The following is a 15553-nucleotide window of genomic DNA, read 5'->3' as shown; positions in this document are numbered from 1 at the left end:
TCTAAAGGGACCGTGTTGCAGACGTGCTCATGGGATTAGGGGAACAGTGGGGATGGGGACACAGCCGGGGACCAGCTGTCACCACCCCCAGGCCTGAAAGGCCAAGGTGAGGTGATGGCAGAACAGCCCAGCAAGTGGGAGGCCGATGACAAACTCGGCCCAGGCAGCAGCAAGCTCAGCTGGCAGGGACCTTGGGGTAAAGGCCCCACCTGTCCCCCGCACTCCTGTCCCTCACTGGCCAAACCCGCTGGAAAACTGTGCAAGGAAGCCATTGATGCACTGCTTAGAATCAGCCCCAGGCCCACAGCAGGGTGGAGAAGGGTGGGGAGTGGGCTGGTGGGAGGAGCACAGAGGGTCCTCAGGGCACCAGCCACAGGAAGAGGGGGGGGTCAGGGGCTCCAGGGGCCATTTGTGTGACCGCTCCCAGGCCCCGGCCATGCGCATCTTACCATCAGACCTCAAGCGAGGCTGGCACTGGTGGGACGCCAATCCTGGGAGAGAGGCTCGGGCCCTGCCACCAGAGCATGTGCCCAAAGGGGTGACCACAGGGCTGCTCGTGTGTGGGCCAGAGCCAAGGCCCCGGGTCGGCCAGTGTCCCCCAGGAGGAGCCTGGCGAGTGCATCCTGCACTTGCCAGCAGAAGCTGGAGTGGGGGCCACGCCTTGATTACTGACTCTGCGCCTAAGAGGTTCCGCAAGTCAGACATCACGCTCTTCTCCCGTTTTCTATCAAAGACCACGTCCTGTCAGTAATTGTCACGGGCTGTGCGTCTGACCAAAGGGACCAGGCAGCCGTGTGAAAGCCAGGGAGGCGGGAGGGTGAATGAGGGGCCGCCTGAGCGCTGGGAGAAGCTGGCCAGACACAGATAAACGGCGGAGAGAAAGGATGACGAAGGCAGCAGGAGACATGGCGGGCGGGGCCCCCGGCTTCACTCAGGGCCACTCAGAGGCGGGGCCCTGCTTGGGGGGGCCCTGCTTGGGGAGGACCAGCTTGGATGCCCAAGGCTGGGCCCAGGTGGGGGCCTGCGGTGTGGCCGCGAGGTGTGACCATGTACGGGGAATGGGAGTGCGAGGACTCGATGTGCGCGGCTGCTTTGCTTAAAGCATGAAGGGGCAGAGCAAGGTGTCCACGCAGAGGCTGTGTGGACATGGGCCCAAGGCCACATTCTGCAGGCCTCACGGCTCTGGGTTCATCCCAATCAGGACCGGGCTCAAGCAGCTCCAGAGCGCGTCCTTGAGAGGGGTGGGGGGGAGGCTGACCAGTGCCATGAAACAGCAGTTCAACAGGATGTCACCGGTGGCACCACGGGCACTGGGGTAAACGCCATCTGCTCCCCCGCCCTGTGCTCCGCAGGCACCATCACCGTGCACCTGCAGAAGGACAGCCGTGGCCGGCTCAGCCTGGTCGCCAACCCGCTGAAGGAGAACCGGGGTCCCCTCAAGGTCACGGAGGAATCAACAGCGGTGGCGATATGGCAGACTCTCCAGCAGACCTGTGGCGGCGGCAGCGGCCTCCCCGTCGCCCAGTGGCAGCACACCCAGCCGGCCCACGCAGTCAAGGACAGGTGAGGCCACTTGGCGGGGTGGCTGAGGCAGGGCAGCTCGATTCTCGCAGGGCCAGCCCTGCTCCCCCGTGCCAAGGCCAACAGCTCCCCATTAGGGCCAGAGCCCGAGAAAATGAGAAATTCAGATGAGGGCTCTGTCTTGAATAGCCAAGGTGACCAAAGAAAGGAAAGCGTGTCTTTGCCGCCACTTCTAGAGGGAGACTTTCAATGCCTTTCATCTCGGAAGCTGATGCACAGACCGGGTCCTACACAGAGCGGGCTCCCAGTGTCTATTTGTTTAATTAAATACCTGTTTCCCTGAGAGCAGCCAGGGTCTCTGGGGGGGAATGCGCAGAATAGTTGACAGAAAGGAAAAGTGTAGCTAAAGTCTCCCTGGAATCCTCTTCCTCAGCGGTCGAGGCAGGACGAGGAGAGAGGTCACCGCAGGCACAGGGGGCGGGGCAGCAGGGGAGGGTGCTGGGGACACGGGTGGCTCAGGGCACTGAGGTCCCGGTGAGGCCTCTGAAACCTCTGACCCTCTTAGCTGAACTTTCTCAGACGAAAAGCACCCCTGGGGATTTTTCAACTTTTACGGGAAGCAAAAGCACGTGATCCCAAGGAGCATGGAGAGGCGGGAGTGGGGGATGGGATGGAATGAAGCCTCACGGCTTGGCGGCCACCTCACAGGATTCGGGGACAGGAGAGGGTGGACCGGGGTCTGAGGTTCTCGTTTTGATGCTGAGGATGCCGGGCAGCCGCCTCAGCCCCCAGCCTTCTGACCCCAGGCAGGGTGGCTGCCTCCTGGGGGAGGAAATGACCTGGATCATTTGCAAGTGAATTTCAGCCGCCTCAGCCACCAGAGGAGGTGACACGCTCTGTGAGTTATGCTGGTGCCCACAGACACCTCCTCAAGGCCTGCAGCTTGGCCTGACCTGCTGGCCCGGGCCTTAGCTGGTAGGAAAGGCAATCCGAGGCCCCACAGGACTTCTGGGGAGAAGCCAGGGACCGTCCTTGTCAGGGTCCAGCCCAGGAGGGCCCAGTGGGTCAACTTCCAACCACGGTCCACGCACAGACTGGGTCCTACACAGAGTTTCCAAGTTTCCCCCCACTTCCAACCACGGGGGCCCTTGACTGCATATGCTCCCCTCGCCCACAGCCCGGCCACGGCGCTCCTGAGGTCCGAGCTCCACCTCAAGGCCCAGGTCTCCCCTCTGCTGGGAGATGCCGATGGGAGCCAGGCCGAGAAGAGAGGCTTTAACCCCTGGGGCCTGCACTGCCACCAGGCCCACCTGAGCCGCCTGTGCGCCGAGTACCCCGAGAACCAGCGGCACCGTATCCTTGCCCATCGTGTGCCCTGCCAGCCACACAAGGCAGGACAGGGAAACACACACAGGGCCAGGGGAGGGATGGGTGGCGGGAAACAGGGCTGGGTGGGAGCGGGGGTGGGGGTGGGGACACACACAGGGCCCAGGGAGGAGCTGGGGGCAGCGGCTGGGAGGGAGACACTTGCAGGGCTGGGGCGGAGGGGGATACACATAGGGTGGGGGGAGCGGCAGGGCAGAGACTGATGTGGCAGGAGGCGCAAGTCCTCAGATGTCACCTAGAAGAAACCAGATTTCTCTCCAAAAGAAAAAACAGGGGCTGAGGAAGGCAGACAGGGGTAAAGCTGGGCACACAGCCCCTCTTTGGCCACTGGTCATATCTCTGCCTCTTGAGCAGGGAGGATGGGCTGGGCCGGGGTCTCTGCTTCGCTGGGGGGCAATGGGAGCAGAGGGGCTCAAAGGCTGGGTGAGTCCCCGCATCCCTCCCGATTCTCCGTGTGGCTGTCACGGAGCTGATGGGTGAGAAGCGTATGTGGCCCCTTTCTTAGGGAGGTGTCCTTGGGGATAGACCCCTTGGGAAGCCCTCCTCCCACCTCCACCCCCACCCCCAGACTCTGTGAGCAAATTCAGGCTTGAAACACCCCTTTTGTCAACCCTGGGCTCCTTCCTGCAAACTGGAGACTGGCTTTGCAGTATTTACTAAGACACATCTGCAACCCTAATCCCTAAGAAGATTTTGCAGGATAATTACTCCTCTGAAATTAATATTCCTGCAACTCATTGCCGAAGACAACATCAACCCACTTCTTCCAAAAGGTATTGGCCCCTTCAGTGACTCGAGGTTTTAGCCTTATGATTTTCTGACAGAAAATGTAAATTGGGCATGGCCTGCCAGAGATTTCACGCCTGCATTTAGATTTCAACCTCGGAGCAAAAAGGAAAAGGAAAAGAAGCTCACATACTCACAAAGGCCCCTAAATAAATGGACTTATTGAAGCGGCCAGCAAAGTTAATGCCTTGCATGCTTAGTAGCGATGACAGGCTGGTCTGTGGTAAAAGAAACAGAAGTGGGGAGTTCCTGTTGTGGCTCAGTGGAAACGAATCTGACTAGTAACATGGGTTTGATCCCTGGCCTTGCTCAATGGGTTAAGGATCCAGCATTGCCATGAGCTGTGTTGTAGGTCACAGATACAGCTTGGATCCCATGTTGCTGTGGCTGTGGCGTAGGCCGGCAGCTGTAGCTCCAATTTGACCCCTAGCCTGGGAACCTCCATATGCTGCGGGTGCGGTCCTAAAAAAAAAAAAAGAAAAAAGAAAGAAAGAAAGAAAAAGAAACAGGAGTGGAGCAAGGGGTGAGGGGAGGCTTTTCCTGAGGGGCAGTGGCCCTCTGTCCCTGGGGGCTTCCTTAACATAGATCAACCAGGGTTCTTGTTGCTGGAGAACATTGTGTCGCAATACAAGCATCCTTGCATCCTGGACTTGAAGATGGGAACCCGGCAGCACGGGGACGATGCATCGGAGGAGAAGAAGGCCCGCCATGCGAAGAAGTGTGCGCAGAGCACCTCGGCTCGCCTGGGCCTGCGCATCTGCGGCATGCAGGTAGGTGGTGAAGGTAGGTGGCATGTAGGTGGGCAGTGCGCATGTAGGCAGCGCAGGTAGGCAGTATGCAGGTAGGCAGTGCAAGCAGGCAGTGTGCAGGTAGGCAGTGCAGGCAGGCAGCATAGGTAGACCGCATGCAGGGGGGCCGGGCCCCTCTTTCTCCGAGGAGACGCACATCCTGGTCTAGGACACACTGGGTTGTTTAAAGTGAACCTTTCAGGATGGTGGAGTCAAAACGCCAGCATGTTTTAACTGGTCTCGGGGTCTCTGGCAGCTGGAACTTCCCACAGTGGCTGCACGGGTCCCGCCCGTGTTGGGAGCAGACCGCTGATGACAGTGTGTGAGCAGGGCTGGGCGGGAATGGGGAACGCTGCTCCAAGCCCCGTGGAGCCCTTGACCTCCTGGACTTGGCAGCTGGCTGCTCTCCTTCTCCGATGCCATGAGGCTTCTGCATTCTGAATCCTTACCAGCTGTTCCCTCTTCTTCCTATGCCTTTTCTGCTCCTTCTCACTCCCTGTTCTGGTTAACAAACATCGCCCAGGCACCACACTCCAACTCGGCTGCCCTGCTGTGGCTCAGGGCTGGGGCAGCGAGAACAGCAGGAGATCCACCCACTCGCTCTCAGAGCCCATCCACTCAAAGACAACCAGACACCGATTTGGTGGTAAACATTCCTTAATTGAAACTGCCCCCCCTTGACGCTGGAAGTTGAGTCTATAAATTTGTGGCACAGATGTCCCTGAGAAGGCTCAGAACACAGGCCCCAAGAGAGCGGCGTGTAAATGGAATCTCTCTCTGTACCTTGAACCTTCTGAAATCGATCTGATTTGTGTAGAAAGTGGTGCCTGTCGCGTGTCTATGATGGCTAATACAGCAGCTGATCTCCAGCCCTCCAATGGCAGTAGCAACTCTGGTTCTCCGTAAACATACCATGTATTCTGAAGGCAGGGAAGACCCAAGAAGCTGTCTTGGCCAGGTGCAGGCAGCCCTTTCCAGGTGTGCCAGGCAGAGGTGTGCCAAGTCCCCCTCCAGCCAGGCCAGCCACTGCAGCCTCTGCTGCTGCCTGTGCCATTTCCGTGGGATGGGAGTGGTTGCCACTGCCCCTCGCTCAGCATCTCTCCGCTATCTGCTCCCTTCTGGCCGTCAAGACATGACTGGAGGGGAGGAGGAGCTGGTGCCAAGGAGGTGAGCCCCCAGCCCCACAGAGAGGCTTTCAATCTCCCTGCTCCATCCAGCTCCACTGACTGCATTGGCTGCCTGAAAACATCCACATCTGGTCTAGCCTGTCTTTTTTTTTTTTTTTCTTTTTCTTTTTAGGGCCGCATTTGCAGCATATGGAGGTTCCCATGCTAGGGGTCAAATCAGAGCTACAGTTGCCAGCCTACACCACAGCCACAGCAATGCCAGATCCAAACCGCATCTGCAGCCTACACCACAGCTCACAGCAACACAGGATCCTTAACCCACTGAGCAAGGCCAGGGATCGAACCTGCCTCCTCATGGATGCTAGTCAGATTCGTTAACCACTGAGCCACAACAGGAACTCCTAGCCTGTCTTTTTATCTTCAAACAGCTCACCCCACTCTGCCTCTGGAGCTATTACGGTTTCCTTAGAATCTGCAGAGGAAGGATTTTGTGAACTCTGGTGGGGAAAATTGAATCTAGTTGGGTTTCCAAGGCCATTGGCTGTGATTTCAGATTCCTACTAAAGCTTTCTCGCTTGGGTTTGCTAATATTTGCTTTGAAGAGGGCCAGAAGCCAGGGTTTTAATTGTTTTTTGGGTTTTTTTTTTTTAAATATCTTTTTAGGGCCATACCCACGGCATATGGAGGTTGCCAGGCTAGGGGTGGAATCGGAGCAGTAGCCGCTGGCCTGTCACAGTCCACACAGGATCCTTAACCCACTGAGTGAAGCCAGGGATCAAACCTATATCCTCATGGATACTACTCAGATTCGTTTCTGCTGAGCCATGATGGGAACTCCCAGGGTTTAAATTGTGATTGGGAGGCTGACTCTGGAAATTCACGAGAGGAGATCCAAACATTTTCCCCTGTCAAAGGCTTGCACAGCTGCTCAGACAAAGATCATATTGCCATGCATTGCAGCCATCCTTGCCCTGCTTTCCAGAAACCTCTCTAGATTATGTTAGTTCACAATGCTGCCACTGTAGCAGATGCAATTAAAAATGTTTTGAAGGAGTTCCCATCGTGGCTCAGTGGTTAATGAATCCGACTAGGAACCATGAGGTTGTGGGTTCGATCCCTGGCCTTGCTTAGTGGGTTAAGGATCTGGCATTGCCATAAGCTGTTGTGTAGGTTGCAGACACAGCTCGGATTGTGTTGCTGTGGCTCTGGCATAGGCCGGCGGCTACAGATCTGATTAGACCCCTAGCCTGGGAACCTCCATATGCCGCAGGTGCGGCCCTAGAAAAGGCAAAAAGACCAAAAAAAAAAAAAAAAAGTTTTGGAGTTTGGAGTTCCCATTGTGGCTCAGTGGTAACAAAACCAACTAGTATCCATGAGGATGCAGATTCGATCCCTCGCCTCACTTAGTGGGTTAAGGATCCGGTGTTGCCGGGAGCTGTGGTGTAGGTTGCAGAAGTGGCTCAGATCAGGTATTGCTGTGGCTGTGGTGTAGGCCAGCAGCTGCAACTCCAATTCAATCCCTAGCCTGGGAACTTCCATATGCTGAGGGTCCAGCCCTATAATTAAAAAAAAAAAAAGAGAGAGAGACAAAAAAAATTTTTTAAGTTTGCAATTCTTCACATTCTTGATCTTCTTTTTTCAATGTAAGGTTTATCAAGCTGATAAGAAGCACTTCCTCTGCAAAGACAAGTACTATGGAAGGAAGCTGTCGGTGGAGGGCTTCCGACAAGCGCTCTGTCAGTTCCTGCATGATGGGACCCGCCTGCGGACGGAGCTGCTGGAGCCCATGCAGCACCAGCTCCAAGCCCTCCTCTCTGTCATCAGGAGCCAGAGTTCCTACAGGTTCTACTCCAGCTCCCTTCTCATCACCTATGATGGGCAGGAGGCCGCCCCCAGCAGCAGTGACACCCTCGCCAAGGTCGACGTCCGCATGATCGACTTCGCTCATACAACGTACAAAGGCTCCTGGAATGAACGAGCCACCTACGATGGGCCAGATCTCGGCTATATCTTTGGCCTGGAAAACCTCATCCAGATCCTGCGGGATATTCAGGAGGGCGCATGAGACGTGTCCAGTCCATTGAGAATTTTCGGGAATACAGCTCTCAAAAGGGACCTCTTGGTAGCTGAGACGTCCCTGTAAATAATTATATCTACGTTCAAAGATCATCTCTATACACGGCAGGCTGTGCTGACAGCTGCTAAGAAACCAGCTCTGGAGGTAACTCCACGTAGCCTGGCGTCTCGCCCCAATGCAGACACAGCAGGGTGGATGGTGTGTGAAACGGTGCCCTTCTGGGGGACAGGGAGGGAGCGCCCGGTGCTAGAGGCCAGCGTTACAGGGAGATTCTAGAGTTCTCGCATTTAAAGATGCTTTCGTGGTGTCCTGCAGCAGTACCCACAAGCTGTGAGGCAAAAAACAACCCGAAGAAGCCTGAAGGAAGCCATCCCCAGTTCATGGCTTTTCTGCTGGCGGGGGCAGGTGGGGGGGCTGCCCGCCCCCAGGGCAGACAGCTGACGGATGTCCCTTACCTTCCTCAGAAGGCGACACCAGCTCTGTCCCTGGGCTCTGAGTGGACAAGGACAAGCCTAGACACAGCACTGGCAAACCCAGACCCCAGCTTCTCCATTTCTGCCCCTGAAGAGGCAGGTCCTGTGCCAAGTGATGATTCTGCCAGACTCTGACCATGAAATGTAGCTTCCGGTGGCACCAGACTGTGCATGAGGAGGATGCGAAATGTTCTCCGCTTTCTATTTATTTATTGGGAGGGGGGGAGTCAGGCGAGGGGAGCCTGGAGGACCGAGGCAATCAGGCGCAATGTTTACAAGATGGGTGGACAAGCGTAAATACAGAACCAAGAGCCAACGGTTCTAATTAATTCCTTCTGCAGTGTGGAAACCTATTACAATGCCCTTGAGTCAAGCACTGAGATACGTTACCCAATTAGGGAAATAAATTTGTTAATAAAATTGCTGAGGTCACCAGTGATTATTTGGCGTGCCTTATTACCCTTTCTGTTTGTTCATTCTGATCATTGCACTGTATGGTATTTCCAATTTATGGGTAACTAGGGTTTAACAGCAAGAACAGTTCACTGGTTTCCTGCAATCTTTTGGGGAAGCCAGGGGGAGGGGGGGATAGTAGCTAATAAAGCGTCTACAGACCTGAGAAGTAAGTGGTCCTTATACAATGCAAATGAAATAATGTTTGAGGGGTTCCTGGTGGCTTAGCAGGTTAAGAACCCAGCATTGTCACGGCTGAGGTTTGGGTCACTGTTGTGGCTGGGGTTTGATCCCTGGCCTGGGGACTTCTGCATGCCTCAGGCTCAGCAAAAAGAAAAAAGAAAAAAAAAAAAGAAGAGAAATAATATTTGTATTCTCATAGCTAATTATCATCGACTTTCCAAAATCCACACCAATAGAAACAAAGCATGGCCTGGATGATTAAAAAAATTTTTTTGTTTAATTTTAGGATATGTTATATGGATTTCAAAGCAAGTTAACTTGCCTAATGATGTTTAGCCAAGATAAAGATGTGATTGATTTGCATGCTCTGCATCCGTGGTGGGAAAACTGCGTCAAAGCCTCCTGGATGGCAAAAAGAAATCAGCCAGAAAGAAGTATTTGCTGACAAAGTAGAGCCCTAAGTACTGCCTTTCCTGGGCCACCTCCTTGCTGGAAAACCTGGTACCACATCATCCAAGGCCAAAGCTCCTGGCTTCGCTCTGATTCCTGTCCCCATTCTCAGGCTCCGGTGCTGTGGGACCTGCTTGAGTATGAGGTGGGAATGCCAGCCGGACACGAAGGCTTCCAGATCCAGCCACCCACCTCCACTGCCAACTGTGCTGCGCTGGCTTCTGCCGTGAGCTCCATCGTCCTGCCCTGTGACACCTGCCTCTGGGCTGCCCCTTTATGCCATGGTGCCCTTCACAGAGGACCTTCCTCCTCATCTGCACACCAGCCCCCATTCCCAGCTCCCCCTGAAGATGTCATCCACAAAGGGGCAGCTGGCTGCCAGGGACAAGGTTGGCTACGGTTTTAGACTGTTCTTACCTGACCACTGGACTCAGAAGAGTAACAGTGGCCTGGAACCTCATGCAAGGCTTTGCAGATTCAGCAACTCGGCTGAAGGAATCCACCCAGTTACTGCTGATCTGGGCAGAGGGAGAGGAGAGAAGGCGGTGGGTGTGTCTGCCTTTGCTCCCCAATCTCCGTTTCCTTACAGAGGGGAGGAGCTGAGGGAGTCCCGGGTCCTCTAGGGTCAGCCAGTGCATCTGGCCCCGCACAGAGGCCCCCCTGCTCACCCCTTGGCTGTGGGAGACCCAGCTCTTGGGAGCTCAGACTCTAGCTGAGGAGGCATGAACAACACAACAGGCCAGCACGGGGCGATGCAACGGATTCATCTGCAGGGCACAGAGGATCAGTTCCATAACAAGGCTGAATGGGCTGTTGCGAGCAGAGCTGTCTGGGCAAGTACTGGAGGAGGTGAGCCTGCATGGGGTCCCTGCAAGCTGACAGGAGTGGGACGAGGTGGCAGCCCTGGTGGGGCCTAGCAGCAGCGGCAAGAGGTCCGGCAGGCCTATGAGTCCTGGAAGGACCAACCCATTCAGAGGGGGCTTTAGTGGCTGGGAGTAGAAATGAAGAGAAGAGAAAAAGAGAGAGCCCCAGTGGTGGAGATCCTTGGTCGTCTGGCCCAGGAGCTCATTCATTCATTTGTGGTTCATTAATCCGCTCTTCCTTCCTTCCATCCCTCCATCCAACAGATATTTTCCGAGAGCCTAGCACGTGCAGTGTGGTGCTGGGGGAAGTGGGAGGATCGTGGTGTCACCCTGAGACCCTTAGACTCAGGGAGGGAGTAAAGGCCCCGTATGAACACATGCTGGGTCTTCACCAGGGGCAGTGCTGTTTGCACAGCCATGCAGAGTGCTGCATAGGAGATCAGAGGTCGTGGGGACTCACGCCACGCGGGGTGAGCTGTGCCTTGAAAGGGAGGTGGGTCTGAAATGTGATGACAAGGGCAGGTATTCCTGGAAAGGTTCGGCAACCTCAGGAACTAGGGTCAAGCTTTCTGCTCAGGGCACAGCAAGTGCTCTGTTGGCCACAGGAGGACAGTGTGCTGGGCCAAGGGAGATTTACATGGACACGGAGAAAGCCCAGAGTGTGAGAACTTAGAAAGGGCCTCTGAACTTTCCGCCTCTCCTTGCTCCTGCTCGGAGCCTTTTGCTGGCCTCACTCATCCAGATGGAGAGCTTTCACCTTCTTTTTTTTTTTTTTTTTTGTCTTTTTAGGACCACAGCCAAGACATATCGAGGCTCCCATGCTGGGGGCTGAATCATAGCTACAGCTGCCAGTCTACACCATAGCCACAGAAATGCCAGATCCTACACCACAGCTCACAGCAACGCCAGATCCTTAACCCACTGATTGAGGCCAGGGATCAGACCAGCATCCTCATGGATACTAGTCCGGCTCCTTACCGCTGACCCACGACAGGAAATCCACTCTTCTTTTTTGAAGTGAGAAACACATAGGTGTTAAGCAGTGTGGGCTGTTTGCAAACAATCCCCACATATCAGTAGTTTAACTTTCCAGTCCCCTTTGGGTGGCAGAGAGCCTCGGCTCCACACAGCCATCCAGGGACCCAGGCTCCTCCATTCCTGTGACACCACCATCTTCAACTATGGTCCTAAAAGCCACACCTTGCCAAGAAGGCACACTCCCACTCCTGGGCAAGAACCTGTGATCCTCTTCAGATGCCAGGGCTGAAATACAGTTCAGCTATGTGTGCAGAAAGAGGAAGAGGGAATTTTATCATGGCTCAGTGGAAACGAATCCGACTAGTATCTATGAGGGTGCAGGTTTGATCCCTGGCCTCGCTCATGGGTTAAGAATCCGGTGTTGCTATGGCTATGGTGTAGCCCGGCAGCTGAAGTTCCCACTCAGCCCCTAGCCTGGGAACCTCCATATGCCGTGGCTGCAGCCTTAAAAAGACTGAAAAAAAAAAAAAAAAAAAGATGAAAGAAAGAGGAAGAGGGTTAGAAGTTCCCATCATGGCTCAGTGCTTAGCAAAACTACTAGCATCCATGAGGACGTGGTTTCTATCCCTGGCCTCGCTCAGTGGGTTAAGGATCCAGCGTTGCCATGAGCTGTGGTGTAGGTCGCAGACGCGGCTCAGAGCCAGCGTTGCTGTGGCTCTGGCGAAGGCCAGTGGCTACAGATCCAATTGGAACCCTAGCCTGGGAACCTCCATATGCTGCAGCTGCGGACCTAAAAGACAAAAAGACCAAAAAAAGAAGAAAAAAAAAAAGAAAGAAAGAGGAAGAGAGTTGGGTGAAAACCTAGCCTCTCTCTATCATAACATCTTTTTTCATAATCCTCACATCAGATGGAGACCTGATTTAAGGAGCGAGAAAGACAAAAAGAACAAGTGGGGGAGGGGGCCGTGAGGGGACGGCAGGGGACTGGCAGTGCCAGAGCTGTGGACTCTGACCCAGATTCTTCCCCCAGAGAGTTCTCACGCAGTGAGTGTGCCCAGATTTGCTAAGCGTCTCCCCGGCCTCAGTTTCCTTCTCTGTCCTACGGGGACCATGACTTGGTCTTCAAGACAGGTGATGTGGGCACCACCACTCCTGGCCTCCCTGCTGGTCGGGATTTCGGGGACAAGGGCAGTCTGGGAGACAGTCAGCAGGCCCCACCTCTGTCCCTCTGGTGTCCCCTGTGTGATTGAAGAGGAAGCTAGAAAGCAGAGTCTTATTACAGCTTTTCCATAATGCAATGTCATCAGGAAGCCCTGGCCTCTGGGCAGCACCCCGGCAGCCCCATCACTCTTCCCAGCCGCACAGAGCCTTTCAGACCACGCAGGCGAGGGCAGGGAGCAGCCCGATAAAACAAACAGCGAGACAGGACCACTCATCAGTGGCTCTTCAAAATGATCTAAACTTCTGACTTTTGATTTAAATCTGCATCCTCCGTGGCCAAACACATAAAACAGAAGATGAGGGAAAGAACTGAAATGAAAGCCTGAGTGCCAAGGATTCGAGGGGAGGGAGCAGGGGCGGAGGGAGGGAGAAAAGCACTTCTGGGACATCACCAGGTGGGATGGCAGCCAGGCAGGCTGACTGGCACCCGGGCTGGGTCCTCGCCACTGTGCATTGCTCACAGCCCCTCCTCTGTCACTCAGCTGCCCCCAGATGGATCAGCAAGTTTTAGAGCTCATCAAAGACAGAAATCCAGAATCCGACTTGCCCCTGCCCTGCCCTTCACCTTTCTCCTCTGGACCTCAAGCCACCAGGTGTGGACGGCTGGGCCGATGCCCTTTGTCTTTGGATCCCTTAGGTGAGAGAATGCTGTTCACAGGGCCTGCGGTCCATTAGCAACTGTGCTTTGAGGCAAAGGGGGACCAAAACGACGAGGCTGCTGCTCTAGATGGAGTCAGGGAAGGTGACATTGACTGGAGAGGTGACATTGACTGGAGAGCAGAGCGAAGGGGGGTGGCAGGTCCCTGAGGCCGATGGCAGGAGGGGTTAGGGTCTCTGAGGCTGCCATTTAAGAGCCCAGCCCAGGACACCTCAAACGCTAACGTATCTTGAAAAAAAACTCACCTGCAGGAAAAAGCAGCAATGTGCTGCCACCGTGACCCTTACGGCTGACCTTTATACAGGTCCATCAAGGGACAAGGTCCTCTGGCACGAGTCCAGGCCCGCTCTTCAGGGTAACCGAGCTGGTTGCTCTGGGTGCTGCAGCCACCCACTTCCCCCAGTTGAATACACCGAGAGAAGAAAAATCAGGCAATCGTGCCCCACAATACAGCTAAGTATTTAATTCGTTTTTAATGTTTACATTATTAACACCAGCATTACAAAACGATATTTTTACTTTCCAGCGATTTAAATGTGCAATTCAGTGTCTCAATTACTGGGATCATTATAACTTGAAAAACTGAAGCTGAGGTCCCTCCCTCCCTCCTCCCCCGATGGTGCCTCGTTTCTATAAAGAGCCAGCAGGGCTCCATAAAGCCCAAATACCCATTCTAAATGGATTGGGAGGCCCAGCCCTGCTGGGGGTTTTCAAGGAGCCTGGGGAGGCTGCATTCAGTGTGGGATGAGTGACAGCCAGCAGGTGGGTGTTAAAATGGTCATCAACTCCCTGAGGGACTGGCACTGCCAAGCCACGTTCCAGGCAGTGCCTATTAATGTGCCCAGAATGGCGCCAGGTGACGGACAAGCCAGTGAGTCCAGACTCTGGATCCAGCCACCACAGGCATGGATGGGGGCGGGGTGAAAAGGTGAAACAAGGCCAGAGAGGCCCAAGAACCCCGTGGGAACTATGCCACACACAGCTCATGACAAAATGCTGCAAGGAGGCCTGGAAAGACATCTGATGGAGGTGTGAGTGGAATCAGCCAGGGTTCAAGTCCAGCCTCTGCCACTTACCCGCCGAGGACCTTGGCCCGTCTTGCCATTTCTGGGCCTCCGTTTCCACCTCTGTCAAGTGGGGCAGTAGAGGTACTTGACTCTGAGAGCCACTGGTGAGGACTAAATGAGTCAAGACGAAGGCATTTAGAACAGGGCTGGGCGCACAGCAAATACTCAGTACGTGCTCATTTATCATTATCATCCTCCTCTTAAGGTAGAGTGTGATTTCATAGTCCCTGCACCCACCCAAAGCTGCCCCGAAGGCCCTTGGAAGTCGCTTTTGCCCTTGAGTGACCCAGGTCTCTCGAAAACACAAGCCCCTCCAAGCCACCCAAACCCCACCCCCCACCCCATCACTGTGGACACAGTACCCTGATCCCTCCTTGGCACTTCTCACGTCTGAAATGATCTTGTTCATTTATGAGGTGATAGAATAGATAGAAAGCACTAGTATTATTATTGCTATCGATGTTTGCTTGGTTGTCCTCTCCTCCCACTTAAATGTGAAACTCATGGGATCAGGGCCTCATCTGTTTTGTCCAACACATTCGAGGGGCTCAGGGCTGGCTTCATGGGAGTGTGATCTGAAGCCACCCCTCACCCACCCACCTGGGTTAATGCCCTGCTGTTTTTATCTCGACATCTTTAATAATGTGTTAATGAGGAGCTTCACATTTTTGTGGGGGGAGGGGCACAAAGTCTACAGATAGTCTTAGATGAATGAATGTATGAATGAGCAAGTTCATCTGCCAACCCAGGTCTATCAGCTTCCAAAACCTCACTCTTGGACCACCAAGCCATGCAAGCCTGTAGTCGGGGGGAAGGGAGGGAGGTAGGTTGATCAGGAAAAGGCTGTGCTGGGGAAGGAGAGCCTTAGAAGGAGACCCTGGGAGTTCCCATTGTGGCACAGCGGTAACAAACCCACCTAGTACCCATGAGGATGCAGGTTTGATTCCTGGCCTTGCCCAGTGGGTTAAGGCTCCGGTGTTGCCACAAGCTGTGGTATAGGTCTCGGACGTGGCTTGGATCCTATGTGGCTGTGGCTATGGCTGTGGCCGGCAGCTGCCACTCCAATTAGATCCCTAGCCTGGGAATTTCTATATGCCCCATGTGCGGCCCTAAAAAGCAAAAAAAAAAGAAAGAAAAGGAGACCCTGGTTGTGGCTTCCCCTGCTCCAGCAATTCTCAAACTCTCACTGTGCTTGTTCCTCAGTGGGGTGAAAACCCTCCCAGCACAGCTGGCGACCAGCCAGGTGCTCTTCCAAGCCACAGCTGTGGTGTGGCCTCAGGCAGAATGAGAAGGCCTCAGGGCACCCACCACAGTCAGCCCTAGGTGCCTGGTGCTTGATATTGATAGTAAATAAATTCTTGCCCTTTGGGCATCATCAAAACTGTGTGGTTATAGATATGTTATTGAGGAGTTCCCATCGTGGCTCAGTGGTTAATGAATCCGACTAGGAACCATGAGGTTGCAGGTTCGATCCCCGGCCTTGCTCAGTGGGTTAAAGGATCCGGCATTGCTGTGAGCTGTG

The 15553-nt window shown here is 54.4% G+C and overlaps 1 protein-coding gene across 3 annotated transcripts in view; it reads left to right on the top strand.

Annotated features, from left to right (window-relative positions):
- The window catches only part of IP6K3 (inositol hexakisphosphate kinase 3), a 29026-nt gene extending 14071 nt beyond the window's left edge, over nucleotides 1–14955 (top strand). The window contains exons 3-8 of one of the 3 annotated variants that reach the window (XR_007136944.1): nucleotides 1353–1563; nucleotides 2699–2874; nucleotides 4288–4463; nucleotides 7257–7829; nucleotides 9081–10093; nucleotides 12789–14955. Coding sequence is in view for 1 of the 3 variants with exons in the window: in XM_047795349.1 (XP_047651305.1) it covers nucleotides 1353–1563; nucleotides 2699–2874; nucleotides 4288–4463; nucleotides 7257–7673 (980 nt within the window). In the remaining 2 variants the exon portion in view is untranslated. Of the gene's footprint in view, nucleotides 1–1352; nucleotides 1564–2698; nucleotides 2875–4287; nucleotides 4464–7256; nucleotides 8598–9080; nucleotides 10094–12788 lie in introns of those variants that run through there. The other 2 variants (XR_007136943.1, XM_047795349.1) reach the window with 2 other exon arrangements.
- The last annotated feature ends 598 nt before the right edge of the window (nucleotides 14956–15553 follow it).

Source organism: Phacochoerus africanus, chromosome 9, assembly GCF_016906955.1.
Source record: "Phacochoerus africanus isolate WHEZ1 chromosome 9, ROS_Pafr_v1, whole genome shotgun sequence".
NCBI lineage: Eukaryota > Metazoa > Chordata > Mammalia > Artiodactyla > Suidae > Phacochoerus > Phacochoerus africanus.
The sequence above is the reverse complement of the archived record's forward strand: the minus strand, read 5'-3'. Positions and strand labels throughout refer to the sequence as shown.